Source organism: Centruroides vittatus, unplaced genomic scaffold (genome assembly GCF_030686945.1).
Source record: "Centruroides vittatus isolate TY-2023 unplaced genomic scaffold, ASM3068694v2 contig_3088, whole genome shotgun sequence".
NCBI classification, from domain to species: Eukaryota; Metazoa; Arthropoda; class Arachnida; order Scorpiones; family Buthidae; genus Centruroides; species Centruroides vittatus.
The window spans coordinates 44,994-68,409 of NW_027121986.1; the positions used below are offsets into that span (position 1 = coordinate 44,994).

At 33.8% G+C, this 23,416-nt stretch overlaps 1 protein-coding gene across 1 annotated transcript in view; it reads right to left on the reverse strand.

The window, feature by feature from the left end:
• Window positions 1-23,416, reverse strand: part of LOC136973122 (ATP-binding cassette sub-family C member 4-like) — an 86,801-nt gene that overhangs the window by 35,729 nt on the left and 27,656 nt on the right. Inside the window, exons 6-8 of the mRNA XM_067267824.1 lie at window positions 18,594-18,757; window positions 5,350-5,475; window positions 4,835-5,084 (exon numbers count right to left, since the gene is read on the reverse strand). Coding sequence (XP_067123925.1) covers window positions 4,835-5,084; window positions 5,350-5,475; window positions 18,594-18,757 — 540 coding nt within the window. The remainder of the gene's footprint in view (window positions 1-4,834; window positions 5,085-5,349; window positions 5,476-18,593; window positions 18,758-23,416) is intronic.

Below are 23,416 nucleotides of genomic sequence, written 5' to 3' on the forward strand. Positions count from 1 at the left end.
TAGCACATGCGGTTTACAGTGCACCAACCTCACCCGGTTTAGCTGGTAGAAGCGACACACGCGTAAAGAGTCCGACTTTATATCCCGGAGCGGTTGTGGGCTGTTAGCCGCCTGCTAGATATTCGGCCACCCTCGCCCGATTATGTGAATCATGAGCAGACTAGATCAATGGCAGGCAACCCCCGGCCCGCGGGCCAGCTACGGCTCGCGAAAAGTTTCTATCCGGCCCGCGAGATCTTTAATAGATTATTAAATTGGAAAAGTAACTAATTAATAGTTATTTTTCCAATTCTTTGTAATTTTCGAAAACGATAAGAGAAATAAATGTAGTAATTAACTTTTTATTTATTTATTTCATATTTGCAGACTTAAAAAATTACAAGTCACAAGAAGGCGTCAATTAACTACTACGGCCCGCGGAAAAAACGTAAAATTTATTCTGGTCCATGTTATAAAAAAGGTTGCCCACCCTAAACTAGATTTATAACTTAACCCAACCGATAGAAGTTTACTGGCATATTTTTATGATAGTTCTGTATAGTTGACAGGAGTTTTAAAAAAAAAAAATCCATTAAAATATTTCATATATTTATTCCGCGTTTATTCTGCTCTCCCATCTTATATTACTTACGGATTTCGATGTTAAACCGGTGATATTACGATTTCGTATGTCCCATCTGTAAGGGGATGCAGAAAAAACGTGTACAATTCTAGTACAGTGTTAAAAATTAACTGTTACTTTGGCAGCATCATTTACAACCAAATTTAACGAATGAGACGTACAATGGTACAAAAAAAAAGCTCTAGAATTTATTTTCCTTAAATTTACGATTTATATATCCGTTGTCATAAAAATTTGTCTTTTCACTGTTTTCCCAAGACTACGGATATTCAGCTACAAAGTAACCGGTTTCAACTTATTTCTACTTAAGTAGTAGTTAAATAATTAAGCGATTAGGAAATTAGAAACATAAATAAAACTCCGATGAAGAGCCGAAATTTTACTTAAACAGAAGCTTAACCGAACCAATCTCTTGCCGAGTACAGTGGGGTCTGATCTCTTCATAATATTAGATGTAATAAAGACAGAAATTTTTCCAGTTCAATGAGAGTGACCGAAAAGTTGTAAATTTTGGAAATTTCCATGAACACTCGGTCCTAAAACCAATTAGTTAGAAAACAAACGACGGACAATCTGTTAAGTTTAACATATTTAGATTTTTACAGCTATGGCGAGAAAAATCTACAACAACCCTTTCGCGTCCTTTGAGATATACTAGCGATGCGACAAAAGAGGCATTTGACATTGACCGGTATCGGCACCCTCGGGATTTGGCACGCACACACCTACCTGGACCGTCTCTGATTCCATTCATTAGCCACTCGTAGAGAGCTATTTCACTAAGTGGATTGTTTTAAGATTTAAAAAGTAAAGAATATTTTGTTATTTTTATGTACGTTTCTTCACAAAGTTATATTTAATTATAAGTTTCTTTAAAAGTACCTGTATATTCATACAATTGAATAATTTTTTGTACTAGGCATGTATATTCATCACACATTTTGTTTTACCAAGTAAGTTTTTCTGATAATTTTAATTTTCGCCCTTACATCGTGGCTAGTGATTCAAAAACTTATTTTAAAAAAGTTATGGCTCGAGACCGTATAATAAAAAAGAAAACATTATTAAGAGAGAAAGACCAACGCCTAAATTAAATATAAATATGTCAACAAAAAAAATTCGACATTTTGACGATAAAATTTATGACAAATGACGATTCTTTCGTAAAATTGAAGCAATTTGGAAATCAAAGTGGAATAGAATTTAACATTGGTAGACAATATAAAATAAATATTGAAAATTATAACGAGATAATTACGATTAATAGGTATATCTAAATTAATAGACGTTATATGTTTTTTCTCAAAGCGAGAATTGGCATTTAGATGGCGTAGGGAATTTATTGAATCTAATAACGGAGGTAATTATATTGAACTTTCTTATTTATTAAGTACGTCAGATAATCTATTAAAAATACATTTAAAGAAGTATACGGTTTTTACTGGCTTATCGAACAAACGAATACGAACGGGCCCTGACGCGCAATTAATTGATTGCCCCTGTAAGTCGGCTTCTTACAGAAACACAGCTTCCCTATCATCAAATGTTACGGCACGCCACTGCTGGTAAGACATCGGAATCGGAATAACATCCACCGTTATACTAGGGGTTCTGAAGTATACAGTAAAACAAGAGAGGGCATATATTAAAGTAAGCTTGAACGCCAAGCTGCAGAAACTTTAGTGGAGTCCCTGAAGTTGACAGAGCGACCTTTATGGGCTGCTTTACATATCTGCCATGCTGTTGCATAGCGGCGGTGCTTAATGTCTCGAACTACTTGTAAAAGCCATGTTTGGTCCCATTCTGCTTTGACCTGTTGTGAATTGGCTAGCACGTAGATGGCCAGCGCTGTGCACGGTTGTTCCTTATTAATGTTTCTTTGATGTTCTGCTATTCTATCCTTGATGGATAGCGGAACATTAGATATTAATGTCTGCATGGTTATCCATGGAGGAAGCAGATGACACCAAATGTACGCTGGGGATAACCTTGTTTACAGGGTGATGATCACAGATAGCAGGATAATTGCAATGTGGTAGCATATGAACAGCCATAGATAGGAGTAGAGGCTGTTGTTGAGTCTTGATGTTTGTAGTTCTGATGTAGCAGTTTAAAACCTTTTTTACAGTACATAGTAACAAAAGGAAGGAGCTCTGATAGTATCAGAGAGGCATTAGTAGAAACAGTTTTGCAGCACTTTGAAATTCTGATGGCAAACTGTCTTTGAAGAGAGAGTAATTTACTTGCAATTGAATTTTTACTAGTTACTTGACCCCAGCTAGATGTCACGTAAAGTAACATTGGTTGTATTGCCTCATTATATAGAGTTTTACAAGCTTTACGATTTAGTCCCCAGGTGCACCTAGCACATTTTAGCAGCATGTACGGTACAGTAGTTTATTTTCTTGGCCTTAGCCATGATGTAATTAATATGGCAACGAAATGTGGTTTCTATTCTCTCTTGTTCTATTTTATATGACGTTTCTGTTTACACGTGCACTAGCTAGTCCAGGCGTGGCCAACAGTTTTTGCCCCCTGGCCGAATTGGAAAGAAAACTTTTTTCACAGCCGAAGGAAATATTAAAATTAAAAGATGTTAAATACAAAAACGATTCATCTAAATAAATAAACGTTTAAATATATTAGTATGATATTTCTAGCAAAGCACACGAATTACTAAGTTAAATTAAATATCACCTGTATATCTTGAATACTGTCTAACATACATATAAATTATAACATAGATAAATTAATATAAAAATGAATAATAATAAAAAGATTGTTAATAATTTAAAAATAAAGTTCTTAAAATAAATTGTTCATTCGAATTCATTAAATTTTTATATTTTCAAATTTGTTTACATAAAGTCTTTTATAAATAATAGTACATATTAATTAACTAATTAATAATTATATATTTTGGACCTAAGTTTTTTTACGGTTTTATAAAAAAAATTGTTTTTGTTAAAATCTTTCTATAAAATCATACCTAAATATTACGTAAGATAGAGAAGGGAAGAGGAGGGGGTATCGAAGAAAATATTACGGTTTCTTACACAGGGGTGGTTGGGGTCTATAATGACCAAAATCGCCCTTACGTAATTTATGGACGGCGCCTAATCTGCCCAAGAAAAAAGGATCAACGGGAGAAGTTAGATGAAATGTCTGTTTACCAGGCCCTGATATTATATCACTGATTAAAATACATAAATCGTTGTTATTCGGAGAGACAGGGGTTTAAAATCAAGCGTGGTTAAAATTTAAAATATCACGATTACTTACATTATATTAATAATTATATCAATATTCTTTTGATACACGAGTTCTGTAAACTAAAAAACTATTTATATGGCATCTCATAGAATCTACAATATTATTCTCAAGTAATCAAATTGTCCCAATTCCTATTAAACAAAGCAAATATATCTTATTAAAGTAGTGAATTTTCATACGGATATAAATTTGGTAATAAAAATGTTCTCTCATTATCTGCTTTATTCTGCATTAACAATACCTTTCTGCCAAAATTCAGTAAGATTGGGCATAGTGTAATACTCATTTTTAGTGTTATCTACGAAATTTTGTTCTTTGTCTGTTGGTGAGTTACTGAATTAAAGTGTCAAAGTTTAATTCAGTAACTCATCAGATTAATTAAGTTACTAAATTAAATAGATCGGCAAAGACGGGCAGCTTCCCAGGGAGAAGATTGCAAATAAAACATTCCTAATTGCAGATGGTCGATTCTTTTACTTTTTGAAAGTAATTAAGTAATTAAATGTATGAGGTCCTATTAAAATCTTTCGATTAAAATTACACTATGTCTGTATTTAAAAAAGGCATTAAATAACTATCTTGCCCAGGATGGAATAATTGCTAGATTGGTCCATGATTCCTCCACTGCTTTGTGAAACTCAAAATTCAGTCAATAAACCCCTAGGATGATTACAATGGGATCTCTGTCCCTAAAATGTCCAGCCTCACTCGTAACCAGCTGCCATCTCCATCGCAGATCTAGCAAAACTCACAATGTGTATAGCATAAAAAATCCTCTTAATTGCTATGGCTCAAGAAACGAAATTCGAAATTAATGAAATTTGTAATAAATTGTTAATTTTAATTTTTTCAATTAAATATTAATATTTTCGAATAATTTCTAAATTAATATTCTAATATTAAAATTTGAAAACAATAATTTTTTAAACTATTCATTACCTGAAGTCTTTTCAACGAAATCAAAATTTCTGTAGCATAATTTATTGCAAGGGAAAACTTATTAACAGTGCTAAGGAAGACATACATAGAAACAGTCATAGTGACAAGTACATTTTGGGCAGTTAGTTGTCCTCCATTTAAGAAAAATGCAAGATATGTGAGAGAAGTAAATAATTTCGATATAGGATACGACATTATCGTTGCTATTCCTCTTGCATATATAAACTTTCGAACTTTTTTCATTTCTTTCCTGCAAATATAAACAATTCACTAAAACGAAATGTAAAAATTTGAATGTATTTATTAAAAGTAAAACAAGCATGGAAGAAATACAGTAAAATCTGTGTAAAACAGAATTTCACAAATGTTTTCCGTTTATCGGATGGATTTCCATCTTGGACAGGTTATTCATCATAGAAAAATCCTTCGTTTTAAGCAAATTTTTTCTTCGGAGAAATTTTAGTATTATTCATGTTTTGCTTTAGGCAGCTTTTACTGTATTCAATTCAACTTACTCTCTGGTTTTCTCAATTAATGCAGCATAAGGCAATTCCCAGGTGTACATTTTAATTAATCTCATATCAGCAATCATCTCGTTCAACAGGTTCAATCTTTTATCTCCCAATACAGCTGCTTGTAATCTATTATTATGGAATTATTTTTTAAATGTTCATTGGAATGCTCTTGGAAAAATAGGCATTTATAAAATTACTTCCTAAATACGTATTAATTGTAAATAGTTACTTTTTTTTAAATTTCAGTTACTAACTTTACTCTTTTTTATTAAATATTTTGTGAAAATTTAGTAAAACTTTTAAACCATGTGCTGTAGAAATGATTCTATTAGTGAAAATAATTTCGGAAATAATGAAGAAAACAACTCTGTTTTATTCGTTATAATATACAATTACTACAAACAAGTAAAGGCTTAAGCCTTGGTCACACCATACGACTTTCAGCCGCTCAGCCGACCGCGACTGAAACACGAGCGAGTCGCGCGTCTTCTCTTGGTCACACATTTTCGCTGGCGTGACAACTCGGAATCATGTGACCCTATAATAAACCAATAAAATTACACTAGCTTGTTTTTGACTACTTTCGTGAGTTTATCGACATTTTACGTTCCACTTGAAAGTATTTACGGGAATTTAGCCACTTTTCTTATTAAAATGGGAAGCAGTGTCTTTTCTGGAATGAGTAAATGAAAAAAGGCGATAATTTTGTTAGAGCTTGCGAGAATATACGAAGAAAAACCGTTTATACTGGGTTAAAACTTGGCAAAATAAAAAGTTCAACGGGCTAAACAATTTAGCTTTCACCAACTGATGAATGAATTAAGGCTTTCCGATGCCGAAGGTTATAGGGGATATATTCGTATGGATACGAATACTATCGAAAGTATTTTAAGGAAGATAACACCCATAATAGCTAAGGAAGATACACATCTTCGAAGTTCTATTTTATCTGGAGAACGTCTTTCGTTGACACTTCGTTATTTAGCCACCGGTAAGAATAATATGTATTTTGTATTTAATTTATATTTTATGCAATCTTTAAGACTAAAATGGTCATAATTTAGGCGAAATGTTTCGTAGTTTGTCATACCAATTTAGAGTGGCCCATAATTCGATATCAGCCATTATCCCAGAAGTTTTGGAAGCTATTTATCAATCTTATAAAAGTGAATATTTGAGGGTAAGTGCTGTTTAGAGGAATGCTTGAATAATTTAATTCATTTTTTATCGATATATTTTTTCTTTAACATATACAATTGAGTAAAATAAATGCTTATTATTAAAAGTAATCAAACTTTTTAAAATAAATCTAACAATAGCTTTTATATATTCAGATTTGATTTATATCAAATATAGCATTTAAATGTACTGAAACTGATTTAATACAAATGTTATAACCAAGATATGTTGACAGATATACAACACAAATTATATCTCAATATTGTTAATTTGAAAAAAAAGAAAAAAATTGTGCAGAAAAAATTTATTTTTAATGCTTTTAAATAACTTCATATTATTTTGATTTTTAACTTTATATTTACAATGGCTACATTAATTAAAAATTGTTTATTTTTATAAGGTACAGCATGAGAAAGGGAAGATATAGCTTGGAAATTTGATGAAATGTGGCAATTTCCTGATTGCCTTGGTGCAATCGATGGAAAACATGTACAAATCATATGTCCTAAGCAATCCGGATCTGCTTATTATAACTACAAAAGTAGTATTTCTGTTATTAGTCAATTATTTGAGGCTGTACTCAGTTATTCTGTTTGCTAAAATTCTGTTTTTTCAAAATAAGGATTTTGTAGTGTGGTTATGATGGCAATCTTAGTGCGTGCAGATATATAAATTTGTCGGCAACAGGTCGGTGAAACCTGCCCACTTGTCAGAGGATGGCTGGTTTACGTTTTATGATCTCGAGGGGTCGAGATTGCTTTTGTCAGGTCGAGTGGAGGAGAAGAGAGAGGTCGTCGGTAAGGCATCAGTGATATACTAGTAAATGACACCATTAACAATGAAACAAAGATTTATTAAATAACATCGAGAATTTTTCGAATTGGTTCTCTAGCTTTCTAATACACGTTGGGGGGACGAGAGAAAGTTTACATTAATGGTTAACATACCTCTTTGAAGATTCCACGGCCGTTCGAATTCATCCCTGTTTAATGGCACATAGGTATCCAAAGTTTGCACAAAGGCATAAAGATCGCGACTCAGACACGGATCGCTGTTAGTAATAATATGAGGCTCGGAGATTCGGCGAGTTGTAGACTCCACTGGAAGTTCTTGGATGTCACTGGACTGGCCTTTAATTAATGAAAGACCCCCCTGAGGGGTAGCAGCGACTTTTCATAGCTTCGTTGTGGGAAAATACGCCATGTGATCGATTGTTGTAGGAGGTAAAGGATATTGGAGCAAGTGTGAGAGGTTAAAGGTGTTCCCGAGACCAAAATAAAGTGATGAAATCGGACGTTAATTGTAAACTTATCTTCCAAGTCGAGCTTTAGGATGTTTGGGAACAAGAGAATGTTGACATTTTTAGAGGAAAGTTGTATATTTTCCCAGCGGAGTAGTTTTTCTCACCGATTCTTTAAGCGAAGGAAAATAATTAAAGATTTTGTATATAAAAATTCCGGATTTCACATATCTGTGGATGCAGGCACTAATGGGAAACAGAGTGATTCTTCGATTTAGAATGCATCAAATCTAAATAAAGCCATCGATGATCGAAAGTTAAACTTTCAACCAAACAGTCCTCTTCAAAGTGGAAAACAGCCAATTCCATATGTATTTGTTACAGATGAAGGATTTGGTATGTCTTCACGAGTAATGAGGTCTTACCCAATGAAACAGTTGGCAGCTGAGAAATCCATCTTTAACTATAGGTAAAAGAGCTATTTAATATTAATTATTTAAAACAGTTTATTATTATTATTATTATTATTATTATTATGAGATATACTCGGTTAACACTGGGGGCTGTGTACTATGCCGGACCAAAGTCAAGGCATAGTAACCGAAACAGAAATTAAAGAAGGGTATCAGTGTGTGTGTCTGTATTCAGGAATTTTCTCACAATATGACATGTATTCAATACAGTGGCCAGCTGTAGTGTGATGTGTGTTTCTATTCAATTGTAATGTGCCCAGGCATTTGTGTAGTGTGTGTGGTATGACATCTGTAAACGAGAGAACTACAGGTACAGTACAATAAGCACTCTATCCATCCTCCACAGATGCCTTATTTCCTGGGCGAGTTCTGTGTACTCGCTAATTTTTTCAGTGCATGCGTTTTGTATATTGTGAGTGTTTGGAATGGATATATCTATAATGTATGTAATTTTATTGTGTTTGTCAATAAGTGTGATGTCTGGTCTGTTGTTGTAAATTGTTTTATCTATGATTATAGCTCTGTCATAGTACATTTTGTGCGTGTTCTTTTCCAATACTGTCTGTGGAATGTATTTGTAGTATGGCTCGTGGATGTCTAATAATTTCTGTTTCTTTGCAAGCTCTTGGTGTATTATATTTGTTACTTGATTATGTCTGTGTAGATAATCTGTCTGTGCCAAGAGCTTGCAACCAGAGGTGATGTGTTGTATAGTTTCTGGCATGATGTGACATTTTCTGCATGTGTCATTTGTGAGTGTTGCATCTTTGAGTATGTGTTTTCTGTAGTTTTTTCGTATTTATGACCTGATCCTGTATGGCGATCATGAATCCTTCCGTCTCCCCAAAGAGGCATTCCCGAGCTAACCAGCTGTTTGACGCAGTTTTGTCAACAAAATCCTGGGCAGATCATAAGGATGTCTACCATGGAGTGCCTTTCGAGCCCACGATTGCTTAATGGTGTCTATGCTTTTTATATGTTGTGTTGTGTCCATATGATGTGAGTGTAAGTTTAACCCTCGGGGTGCCTGGTGAAGAAATTTCCGCCGAGCGCCTGGTGGGGTCCCACAGACCCCAAAATAAAACACTACATTATATGGCTTGTAAAGATAATTTCAATGTTATGTTAATATATATATATACAATAGGTTTATTAAGACATATTTAAAATAAAACAATCATTGATTTACGTGAAATATTTATTCACACGACTACATAATAAAAAACATCAACTTTTTTTTGTTGTAACAAAAATATTAACTTTGTTTCTCTAGAAATCATGATGTAATCTCATTATAATTTAATTATTTTGGCTTCATTTTAGTGGCACATAATATAATTATCTGTTAAAGCATAAAAATTAAGCTTTTTCAGTTAAAATTTGAAATTGAGAATTCAGGCATTTTTCCCATAGGAATTTCGCATGTCCCATGCAAATATATCTGGATCATTTTTTCCAGACGCTCAGTAGCTGCTTAAACGTTTAGCTACTGACAACGTAAAAGTGTTATAAATCAAGCAAACACAAAAAATACGAATTTTACACAAAAAATATTACTTACACTTTTGCAACGCAGAGCGCCTGGTGGGGTCTGTGAGGCCCGGCACTTATTCGACCACGTCTTGTTCGCAGGATATCGCGCGATGAACTAAAAATTTTGTGGGGATCGCAAGCGCATGAAGAGAACTGAAGCTACTAATAACCTTAAGTCGCTAACGCAAATATTAAAATAGTTATGAACTTTTGAAAATGAGTTGGGCTTCTCAGACCCCACCAGGCACCCCGAGGGTTAATGGTGTGTTATTTGAGTCTGCTAGTGTTACTGCTTTATGTAATTGTGATGTTTCTTATTTTTTGTAGAAAAACTCTCGCAATGACTGTATTTGTTTGTAGTGAAGGTTAACTATGTCAATCAGGCCACGTCCGCCATCTTTACGTGGAAGGGTTAGTCTTTCTGTGGCGGAGTTAGGATGATGTTGTTTATGCTTAGTAAGTGTAGTTCTTGTTTTCCTTTGGAGTTGCTCGAGATCTGTGTGAGTCCAATGTATAACTCCAAAAGAATATGTAAGTACTGGAATGACATATGTGTTTATTGCTTTGACTGTATGTTTTGCATTTAACTCTGTTCTGAGAATAGCATTTAACCTACTTTGGTATTCTTTAATTAATCTTTGCTTTATTTGTGTATGTTCTGTTAGTTTGGCCTGTTGGAATCCTAAATACTTGTAGAACTCGCCCTCTTCCATGGATTCAATAACGTCTCCATTTCCAAGTGCAAAATCTTCTTTCTTCAGGATTCCTTTTTTTATGTGAAGTGTTTTGCATTTATCTAGGCCAAATTTCATTTGTATGTCCTTGGTGTATGAATGTGTGATTTGTAGGAGTTGATGAAGTTGTTTTTGTGTGGATGCATAAAGTTTTATGTCATCCATGTACAGTACATGAGATGTGACAGTGTATACTGTGTTGTTTTTTCGTGTCTGATATTGTAACCATATTGCGTGTTGTTTAACATGTTTGATAATGGGTTCAGGGCTAAGCAGAACCAGAGAGGACTCAAGGAATCTCCTTGAAAAATTCCTCGCCTAATAAAAATATGTTTTGTTTGTATGGAAGTGTTACTAACCCTGAGATGTAGTGTTGTTCTCCAGTGCTGCATAGTGTTTTGAAAGAATGCAATGAGTGATGGATGTATTTTGTACATATGTAGAATATGTAGCAGCCAACTGTGTGGAACACTGTCGAATGCTTTTCTGTAGTCTATATAAGCCATGTGTATGTTTCTGTGTTGTTTGTGTGCTTGCCGTAGAATGACTGAATCTATGAGTAACTGTTCTTTGCATCCTCTGTGGTTTCTATGACAACCTTTCTGTTGTTCTGTAAGAATGTCGTGTTCTTCAACATGTTTGTATATTTTGTTTGCAATACAGGATATCAATAATTTGTAGAGTGTTGGGAGACATGTAATTGGTCTCTATTGTGTGGGGTCTGTGGTATTGTTGTTTTTAGGTTTCATGTAGGTGATGCCCTGGGTAAGAAAATTTGGCATGTCTTGTGGATTGATGATGATGTGTGTTAGATGTTTAGCTAGTTCCTGGTGCAGTGATGTAAACTTTTTGTACCAGAAATTGTGAATGTTGTCTACACCAGGTGTCTTCCAGTTGTGTGTTCTGTTAACAGTGTATTGGAAATCATGTATGTTTATTTCAACACAGGGCATAGTTGGTATGTTGTGCAAGTTTTTGTTCTCCTCCTCGATCCAGCCTGCATCAGCATTGTGCGTGACAGCACTGGACCAAAGAAAAGACCAATAAGTTGTGAGTTCTCTTCTGTTGGTGTGCCACTGTGCTGTGTATCAGTGTTTGCGTTGTTATTAATTTGTCTGTAAAAGAGTTTTTCATTGTTTGTAAATAATTTATTTTGTTGTTTTCGTAGTGTACATGTTTTGTATCGTTTGAGTCTACGTGCTTTGGCAGCAAGTTTTTGTTTTAGTGTATCAATGTATTCTGTAATGTATGTGTTGTGATGTTCGTGTTTTGTGTGTGTTTTTATTTTCTTGAAAATGTTTTTGAGCTGTTTCCTTAATTTGAGTGTAATGTTGTTTTTAGTGTATTGTGTCAGTTTGCCTAATTGCTGTCTAACATCATTTATTTGTGTTTCTATTCTTCTCTCCCAGGCAGGCTTGTGATAGAATTTTGTTTTATGTGTATTTGTCTGTGATTGTACTTTCAGTATTCACTTTCTATATTTACTTACTTTTTATCTACTTTATATAAAATGTATATAACTTATATAATTACATCGTATGACGACAGCGGTGATATCATTTTCTTGTACGAATTCAAAAGAAAACTCAGGAACGACCAATGTTCCCACGTTGGTTTATATACCTCGTGTTCCCCACATCCACTTCTCCTGCTGTCGTCTACTTTTTTTTTAATTCTCAGAAATGTCGTTCCAAGATGATGGATTTTTTTTATTTAGTTCTTTAGCTATATTTAAAACAATATTGTCGTTACGAAACTAAATCAATCAACACTTTATATCCAGAAATCTAAAAATGGTACTTACAATCAATACTGAGACTTTCACTTATCTCATGCCATGCCTGTGCTCTTTTGTCTTTTCTTCGATAAAACGAAGAATTAAAGTCCCACAGGCATTCCTGAGACTGGATAAGTTCGATCAACTTGGATTCTATACACGAGTCATCCATATTCTTGTTATCCGCCATGATAATGAACTATTTTCAACGTTGCCACCGTATGACGTGGCTCAAAGGCGTCTGCTGATTGATGCGCGTTTGCAACCATCGCGAGTAGAACAAACTTTTTGTTTCTAGTTGCTGTTGCAGTCGCCAGCGCGGCTGGAAGTCGCATAGTGTGACCAAGGCTATACAGTTCGTACGAATGTTCACTGATAAGTAAGTGCTTCTTGAATTAACTTAGCGGAATCAGTTATCACTGATTTATAATCATGCTCCTTTTATAATAAGTTTGTACCAATAAGACAATAACTATTTATAGTGTTGATCTACAAGTTTATTTTTATAAGAATGTGATACTAAATAATAATAAATCCAGCATTATTTTTCCATGTAATATGAAAGGAAATGTTTATTGAGTGCATAAAAATATAGTCTAGTATTTACATTCTCAAGTATCATGTATAACGTGAGAAAACAATGGAATTGTGTGAAATTTCACACCCATTTTTCTGCAAACCTCGATGTTCTGAGACATTATACATTCAAAAAAAGTGAATAAATAAGAAATCTATGGATATGTGAAGGGACTGGACTTGACGAAAAAAAAAATTTGAACAAAAATTTTCTAAAGAAAAAAAGAATAACGTTAAAATTCTTACCAACAAAAAAAGCGTTAAAGGATGTGATTATATCTTTTAACTCGGAGTCACTTCCTTTCCAAGGTGGCACGTCGAATTGTCACCAGGAACCAAACGAAAAAATCGCTATTCGACCGTAGCACTAAAAATTACCAAAGAGGGGCACGAGAAGAAAGAGAAAGGACCCCCAAATAAAAGAGAAAACCCGATGTTGACATCGAGAGTTTGTTGGTCAGTTAACGTTCGCTATCGCATTAGTCTCCAACCTGACCCTCTGGGACAGTTCTCCCGCCGTTCCACTATTTTGGGCATTGGACGATTTCCTTTCAAATTTATATTCATCTATCAGCAAGCTATCCCTCGTCAAGAAACATCTGACGAACGTTCTACTTCTCTACAAAAATCTTCGAAACATCTCCTGCGCCATCCGTCACACCTCTTCAAGTCTCTAGAAAAAGGTTCATCTCTGAAATTCTAAGGTATTTATCAATCTCGGGTTCGATTGTAAACTTTCTCTCTGTTCGAGATCCGACAGGACTTGATTGAGAACAATGGATAAGTAATTGAATTTCTATACGGTTAACTCTAGTATGTATATATGTGTAATTAAGTTTATATAAATAAACGGGTATTAGTTTAGAAATTCTGTTGTGGAGTGCACTTTTGGGTACAATGTTTCTCGAATGTCGGTTAATGTGAGCCTAGGTATACAAAATGGCGGCGCTTCCAGTAACCTCGATGGCAAGTGTTTTTAGAAAAGAAATGTAGATGGCGCTGATAGTAATGATGCCTTCGTATGCAAATATCCATCAAAAAAGTGCGTTCAGGAAACATGAGGAATAATGTGAATTTCGAATTTTGGTTACGATGTAGACGAATTACGTACTGTACGTTGTTAATTTTTTAAAAGTTTTGTGTTTTTTCAAAGTTTGTACAATTTACTCGAAGTCTAAAGTTATCGAGGAGGAAAGTTTGTCAATGGTAATTAACATGTTAAACGTGTCATTAATGTGTTTAATGCGTGTTAAATGTCATAAAAGTGTATTAAAGGTGTGTTAACATTGTGTAAGTGAGGTAAAAATTTTGTAAAGGGTTTATATGTGGTTCAAATTTGCGTGTAAAGTGTGCAAATGTGTGTTAAACGTGTTTAAAAGTGTGCAAATGTGAGCTAAATGTGTTTAAACGTGGTTTAAATGTGCGTTTATAGTGTGTAAATGTGTTTAAAAATGTGCAAATGTGTGTTAAACGTGTTAAATTTGTCATAACCAAGTATATGTAATAGTGATTTCCGACACGAAAGACAACGTGAACGACACGTGGAAGGCTAGGTGGCCGTGGATCGCAAGTGCCAACCTCTATGGAGACGCTGCCTATCGTAGATGAAAAGGCGAGAGATGTGAATCGTAAGACTGCAGTTCTTAAGACGAGTAAAATTTATGTACAATGCAGGCAAATTTTGTTCGAACCACTGATGTATAGAATCTCGTAATTCACTTCGTCCATGCATCGATTGAATTTATAGGTAGTATGATGACTTTTTTATTTTTCGTTTCTGGTCCAAGAGTAGGAAAAGTAACCAAAAGCAGGGGGAAAAGTAAGTAGCAAATTTACGTTTTAAAAATGTTTTAGTTTTAAAAAAGATTAAATATAGGCGCGTTTATGTTATTGTCGACGGTCGCCATCTTGTTTGCACATTTGCGTGTGCAAACAAGATGGCGACCGGAAGCGCCGCCATTTTGTATACCTAGGCTCACATTAACCCGAATGTCTTCCACCCCTAATTCGAATGCCCGTAAACGAAGCCGCTCGCGCGTGATTCTAACGGCCATCGCGAATTCTATGTCCTTTAAAACACAGTGGTGTCAGTCCTCACGAGGCATATTGACGTTGTGCCGACTCTGCGGTCAGATATATAACTTACATCTGTTTAAATTTTTCCCTCTCGATGAACGTAGTAGTCGCATTGAGTCACACAGATTTGAAGTAATTTATTATACATTAGTAAGATTATTGGAAGCCAATCAACATCTACAATTTTATCATTTAATTCTGATATTTTGTAAAGTATTCATGAACTGGTGAATATACCTTATCTGTATTTATTTTTCTGTAGATTCGTTATTAGAAAGACATCTCGGATCTAAAGACCAAGATAAAAAATATTAACTTTTTTCAGCGAGAAATATATTGACCCAGATCTCTCCTTTCTGGCAATGTGAATTAATCGCTAGTTGTTTTAGGACACTGTAAACAAAAGCTTTCGTTTTGGTTTAAAGTGAAGCCTGGTTCCCAAAAGAAAAAAATATATATGCTGGCGTCAAACAGTCACAACGAGACTAACGTTTTACATCAAATATATGAGATAATTGCACGGGAGTAGCTTATTTCAGTAATACACGCATTATGCAATAGACAGAATACAAATATCAAATAAATATTTCTTTAGAAAAATACTACATTTTATATTGGTCCGTATAAACAAAAAGAAGGAAATGCAAATAAGCATAAAGTAGAAATAAAAGTAAGTGCTTCAAAGCAAAAGAATTTCCTCTGTTTACTAAAAATAATGCTTATACTTTCGAGCAAATGCTTGTGGTAAATAAGTCAAAGGATTTCGACTAGGGTTTCACTAACGGGATTCCGGCTTATTTTTAACCCGGAAAATTATTCTCATCCCGGGAAAACCAGCAAATTTCTTAAAAGTTCGCTTTTTTTCTTATTTTGTATTAAGATTGAGGAAATTTTCCAAATAGAAAGTATAATTAACTCAAAAACTGTCAAAATACATTTGTATTTCTTAATTTTCAGCGTGACTAGACGTTCTCCTTACACTTTAGACAAGAGTAATACAGCATTTAGTTTGCGCATTGAATATCATGAACCGTATGGATAAAAACAAGCATTATCATATTCTTGTAAAACTTAAAAAATCTTTTCTGTCGTATGAATAAAAATAGAAGCGAAATTTTACATTTTTCAGCATAAAGCGAATGTTTTTGAATGAAAGCGTTGCTTTAGTAAAAGGTAGTCCGTATGAATAATTATAAGCATTTATTTCTAATTATAAGCATACTAGCAGATAGGCCCGGCGTTGCTCGGACAAAAGTAATGATAGCGAAGATTAAGATTATTACGTTATAGTCACAGAAGAAAAAGAGTAATTTCATCAACAAACTAAATATTTCTAATGAAAGGTCGAATTTGAAAATCGAATATTCTAATATTGTTCGATTTTCACGACCGACATGTTCTGATTATATCGTTCGATTTTCATCGAATGTTCTAAAGAAGAAAAGTCGAGAAAAACCGAATCAATCTGTTTAAATTTGAAAATCAAATATGTTCTAACATATTACTTTTTTTTTTTCCTCCAGCGCCTGTGAATCTTGCACGTGGCTTTCTCTTGTTCTCCATTGTTACTTAACACTTCTATTGATACTTAACACTTCCATTGTTGATGGAAGTGTTAAGACTTAATCCTGTCCCTCTCCCCGTGGGGAGGAATTTCGAAAAATCCCTTCTTAGTGTGCGTTCTCGTAACATACCCTAACTGCGTACCAAATTTCAACTTTCAACTCCTAACCGTTTAGGCACGTCTCGATAATGTATATAGAAGCTTTAATTTTGTCCCTCTCCCCCGTGGAGAAGAATTTCGAAAAATCCCTTCTTAGTGTGCGTTTTCGTGACGTACCCTAACTGTGTACCAAATTTCAAATTTCAACTCCTAACCATTTGGGCTCTGCGCTGATTATTATTATTATTATTATTATTATCAACTCGTCTCGATTATATATATAGACTAGCAGATAGGCCCGGCGTTGCTCGGGCAAAAGTAACGATAGCGAAGATTAAGATTATTACGTTATAGTCACAAAAGAAAAAGAGTAATTTCATCAACAAACTAATTATTTCTAAAGAAAGGTCGAATTTGAAAATCGAATGCTCTAATACTGTTCGATTTTCACGACCGTGTTCTGATTATATCGTTCGATTTTCATCGAATGAAGAAGAAAGGTCGAGAACTAATCTGTTTAAATTTGAAAATCGAATGTGTTCTAAGATATTACTCTTTTTTTTTCCAGAGCCCGTAAATCTTGCACGTCGCTTTCTCTTGTTCTCCATTGTTACTTCACACTATCATCGTTACTTAACACTTTGGTACTTAAATATAGTACCCTAACTGTATACCAAATTTCAACTTTCAACTCCTAACCGTGTGGACACGTCTCGATAATGTATATAGAAGCTTTAATCCCGTCCCTCCCCCGTGGAGAGGAATTTCGAAAAATCCCTTCTTAGTGTACGTTCTCGTGACGTACCCTAACGGTGTACCAAATTTCAACTTTCAACTCTTAACCGTTTGGGCTCTGCGCTGATTATTATTATTATTATTATCAACTCGTCTCGATTATATATATAGATTATGCATCTACTCAGACATAGACTGAACTGCAGAAAGTGTAGTTTGCTCTTACTTTTATCTACTTTAATTATCTGTTAATGTTTAACCGTGGCTGAAGTAGGTAATCTAAGAAAGGTTAAATATTATAAACTTCGTTTCGCTCCACAAGTCAGTGATTTTAAGACGTTATTTATGTTTGAAGAAGAAAGTGTTGTATGGTTAGTAGATGTTTTAGGAGTGACGAATGATTCACGCGGTGGTAAATTCTTTACTAAAAAAAAAATATGTTTAAGAAATTTAACTGAGCCTGTATTCTAAAAAAGCATAGAAGAGATCAGTGTTAGGAATGTTATGGAGAAAATGAAAGCTCAGGCTAATCGTTAGATAAAATTTCTTAAATCACGTCATTCTGTCATGGAAGTAAAACAGTTATGGCAAAATAAACACCGTTTTACAACTGAAATTTGTATGATTGACTCATATAGGAATAGAAAAACCTAGACTTTATGGTTATGAGAACATTAATCGAATTACAAAACCCACATTAAAAAGGCTACTTGTTATGCCAGATGCAAGTTTACTACTTAGTTGGATGTCTACACTAAGTAACAAAGGCCAACATGCGTACGATTAATACGAATTGAATACAGCAATTAAATTAGAACATTGGGAACAGATTAACGTGTCATATACTGCATATCGGGAACTTTTAACACGTTTACCAAAAGCATTTCCTCGGAAGTATAAGGTACTCGTTATTCATACAAAACAGAGAAAATGCTTCTGCTTCTACTTTTTTCTCGAAAACTACTGTATGTCTTATGCGCAATTTATAAGCTTTATAAGATAAAATAATCAAACACTATTACCAAACAAATGCATTAGTCACAATTGCTGAGATGTCATGCAAACAAAAACGGTTAATGCTCTCGACCATTCCGTCATCTCTAACATTAGATATAAGTCTATAGATTTCGACTAGTGTATGACGTTTATACTTATTAAATATCTGTATTTTATTTTCATTAATGATAACTAAGTTATTCGTTATTTCTTTATCTTATTTATACGTTTATCACAATTATATAAGTTAAAAAATAATTACCTGAATTTTGAATATAGTTTACTTAAAGCAAATTGTATAGGAATGAAGAGAAATATGGCCAAGAATCCTATTAAAATAGTCCATCCATAATATTGCCATAACAGCGCTATCGTAGTGATGATTAAAAAACCATTTGTAAATAAATACGTAATGCCGTAATTACACTGTAATAAATGATATTAGTTTTTTTACAAAATACTCTTAATTCGATTACTATTAATATAAATTTCAGTATAATTATTATCGAAATTATAGAATATAGCATATACATGTTAAGATGGCATAAACCAGTCTATTTTTAGAGGATTTCGTTAATTTGACAATTACAGGTCCATAGTTTACAAGATTATTCAAAATTTTCAGTAATTTATATGGGTTTTGAGTGTGCAAAACATTGCTGTATTGTTTTGAATGGTTTAGAAACACTGTTTTATCAGCATTAATTTTAAATGGAACAGACTATACTGTTTCATAAATGAGGGAAAAGCTCAAATTTTTATGAACATATTTTTGCATAAAATCTATATCTAAACAATCCCACATATCCCTATCCCTATCCCACAATCCCTACCATATAACATTTATTTTCCATTATTTTACCGTATACCATACACTGAACTATATCTTACTTTTTCTTTTACTCTGGAAGAGACTCTCATACATGAAGATTCTCATATCTTTCAAAGTTATCAGAGTAGAGCAATATAATGAATCATCTGAAAACGAGTAAAGAGTGCACGTATACTGATTGGAAATGTATCGCAGCTTACCCAGTAGAAAACATACAGCAGTGTCTGCAAAGATCGAATTACGTACAATTTACTATATTTCGTGAAATTCCAAAACAACTGTTTATCTAGCATTATCGATAATTTCACACAACAACTGTTTTAACAGTTTCAGATTAACCCTCAACTGACGTTGTGAGATGAAGTTGCACTTATTATGTTATTAGTCCAATTGTTTAAGTAATATCAAAGCGCATAAAGCTAAACATATATATTTAGGTTAATGTAACTCTTGGTGCCTAGATGGCGGCGCTTCCGGTCGCCGTCTTGGATTGGCCTGGAGACTGCTCGTTTAGCGCTAGTTTGATCAGAGATCACGTGTCTCCGAAAATATAATAATCTAAGATAAAATATTGATGATAAAAAAACATACTCACGTTAACGATTCCTTTTTTTATATTCGATCTTACTTTTTTCCCTAGCTTGGTAGATTCTAATTTCATTTTTTGCATTCTCCTTCCCTAATGTTGTCGTTTCTGTTACAACCTTAGAGTGTTTGGCTGCCTTTCATTTCACATTTGCTGTTGCCTTTTCCTATTCCTTCTCCATTTTCAGTATTTGCTTCTTATTAAAGTTCGGAAGTAGTGCAGATAGAACATATTGTAGATCAAACCATTTTGGAGTTTTCCCAGTCCCTGGACACATCGCAACCAATTGTTTTGCAAAAAATTGGAAACTGTCTCCAGGTTTTCTTTATACTTATTCAATCAATGTTTCGGACAGTGCCGAATGCTGTAATTCCACTTTGCCGTACATTTCAAACAATTTGAGGGCGAACCGAAAAACAAAATAGAGAGGTTTCATGTCGACATCACGAGTGACGTCATGAGCGTGTGCAATTGTCCAGCGCCATCTTCGTGACTTGTTTACGTTTTGTGTGTGTTCACGTGCGCTTTAACTGGAGTTCTTGTGTTGTTTTTTTTTTCGTCGCGAATATCACTATGGTGATTTGTTGTGTAATTGGGTGTAATGCTAGTTCACTCAAGAACAAAGGAACATCATTTTTTAAAAATTTCCGGCATTATTTGTCATCAAGGATCCCAAACTGAGGAGCTTTCACGACGAAGGCAAACTGCATGGCTCTCGAGAATTAACCGGAAAAATTTCGTTACGAATAAAGTGAATATCAATACAAGAGTTTGTCAGAAACATTTCATTTCAATATTTACGTTAATAAACATTAAGTTATATTTTAAAACCTAAAAGAGTTTACTGATTTGCTTATATTAATTTAGTTAGGTATAGTGCATTTATAAACGAATAACTAATGTAATTTCAGGATTTAGCTAGTGCAAACTTATAAACATTACACGTTAAAACTAAAAGCAAGTAGGCTTATTATATGCTAGTTTCAACTAGAAAATAAAGGTACTGAACAATTTGAATTAAAAAATTTCCACGGCTGTTTTTAATTAGACTTTTACTTTCAGACAAAAATTCTTACTTAAGAAATACGTAAAAACACGAGTTTAAACAAACAAAAGAAAACATCTTTCCAAGCAATATTACTTCGCTGTTATTCATCACTTTTACTTTTATATCAGGAGAAACCCAGCCACTTGTTAAATAGTTATGGGCTTCTAAAGATTTATAAGCTTTCATTTGTGACAGGGTGTAGAAATTTGTTGTCAAAACCAAATAGTTTATAATATCACCAAATTCTACTTTCGGCCACAACTCTTGATCTACGACGAAGTCTGATAAACTGGCTTCGTATGGATCGCCTTGAAATAACGAAATTTTCTGTTCGTACAGAGCTGCATCTCGTCCTGTTAGACCGCTAGAATAGCCCGCAAGAAAAGAATCTTTTTTAACTTAATCCATGATAATAGAACTGCAATACTTTTGTACGTTTAAACTAAAAAAAGACGTCGAATAACAGACCACGTGCAAGCTAAGCGAGCGAAAACTACCACAAAAATGGCGAATGGGCGGAGCAAACGTGTGTTTTATCACGTGACATGCGACCTTGAAACCTCTCTGTACGACCAAAATGGTCATTGCCAAATATGCTTTTGAATGTTTCCTTCCTATGCTGAATACTTATTACCACTTTTACAAATCTTAGAAAACACGATTTTAAGTCGCTTCTATAGTATAATTTACATGTTTTAGCACACGAGTTGCACCTTGCATGAGTTCGTTGTAGTCCTAATTTTAAAACAAATTTAAAGCCATTATTAATATCATTCTCTCACGCTAATTTCAAATATTCATTTTCATCTATCTATTAGAATTTACAGAGAGTTCGACCTAACAAAAATTCACCGGACCTAATTTCTGCATAACTACTAGACACAAAATTATCAAAAGAAAAAGAAAAATTAACAACATTTTTAGTTGTTATTTATATCAAATTCACAAATACTATCGTATAAGAACAATATATTTACATTTTTAACATTTTTTGGAAAAATAAAAATCAAAAATTCCACTATAGATACAACGCAACACTGTCAGTATCGTCTACCTACTGGTTAATTTGCATATTTTCCACGAAAAACTACCGTCTACCACGTCATATTTTACAAATTTGCATAATCTTTCACATTCATTTTTTTACATCACGTTAAACGTCATTACGTCAGTAAATTACATGATAGCTTCCTCTATCGCTTTTACCTTACGACACCCGGATTGGAGATTACCGGAAGCGCCGCCATCTTGGTACCAAGGATTACATTAACCTATATGTATATGTTACAGTCAAAACCCGTTTTTAGTTATAACGCGTTTTAACTAGTTTATACTGGACGTCTTTGTTAAAACTCGTTTTGTCTAGTTAAAACTAGTTTTAACTCAAATTCATTTTTGACTAGCAGTAAATTCTAGTTTTAACTAGACAAAACAGGTTTTATCTAGTTAATTTACTGCTGTACATGTTTTGATTTTAGATAAAACTAGTTTTAACTTTTAACATTAGTTAAAACTAATTTTAGCTACATAAATATGTTTGGGGGAAATAAATAAAGTTATCTATAGTGATTCGGGGGAAGATGCCTAACATTTTGCTTATGAAGGAAATTATAGCGATAATTTGGGTTTTGGAGGCCTCTAACGAAAATATCATATTCTTGAGCATGTTTTTCAAATAAAACTTTGGAGTATATGAAAAATAATTGTATATTGTGTTTGCAATGACGACTTTTTTACTGTCTGGCATTTTAGGCATCTCACCCCAAGTATCCGAGTGAGATGCCAAATGCCATTAGGGTAAGATAACAAATATAATTGCATAAAATTAATTTTCGAATATCTTAACCAAATTTAATTTATTGCATATGTAGTACAAAGTACGTCATAGTAAGTATAACAGCACAGTATAAGTATTGTTAAGTTTCCGCCCGTTCTAACGTGCTCTATAGCTAGCTGAAAGTTTTTTTCAGTCCGAAAACCTTTTTGAGAAGTCCCTATATAATTTCTGTGCATATCCTTCAATAAAACGAGAAAACAAAAATTTATTTAAAATAGGCATATTGGAATTCAATTAACAAAAAATAGGCATGTTACCCCAAGAAAAATGTGGCATCTTTTCCATTTGTCGGGGTAAGATGCCTAGTGAAGTCACGTGTTCTAGCATGTCCGATCGGGATCGGCGGTAGCTCACAATGGAAGCTTTAGAACCTTATCTACATCACACATTAATTGTTTTTCGCAATTTTTAATAAATTCAGTTTTAACTTTTAGTTTTAAAATGATTCTAGAAACATTTCGCAACAAAAACTTCGTTCTTATCTTGCTTTTATTCTTCTCGGATGTAGAAAATGAGGTAACGGTAGCCAACTATAGCTTTCCGCTCTCAATATTGGCCCAACGATTTATCATACAAACACATGACAATATCTGACGTCACCGTTTGAAAATATCAAAAAGTAGGCATCTTCCCCCGCTTACCATCTTACCCCGAATCACTCTGTATGTTGCAGTCAAAACCAGTTTTTAGTTAGGATTCGTTTTAACTAGTTGAAACTAGTTGATACTGGATGTCTTTGTTAAAACCCGTTTTGTCTAGTTAAAACTAGAATTTACTGCTAG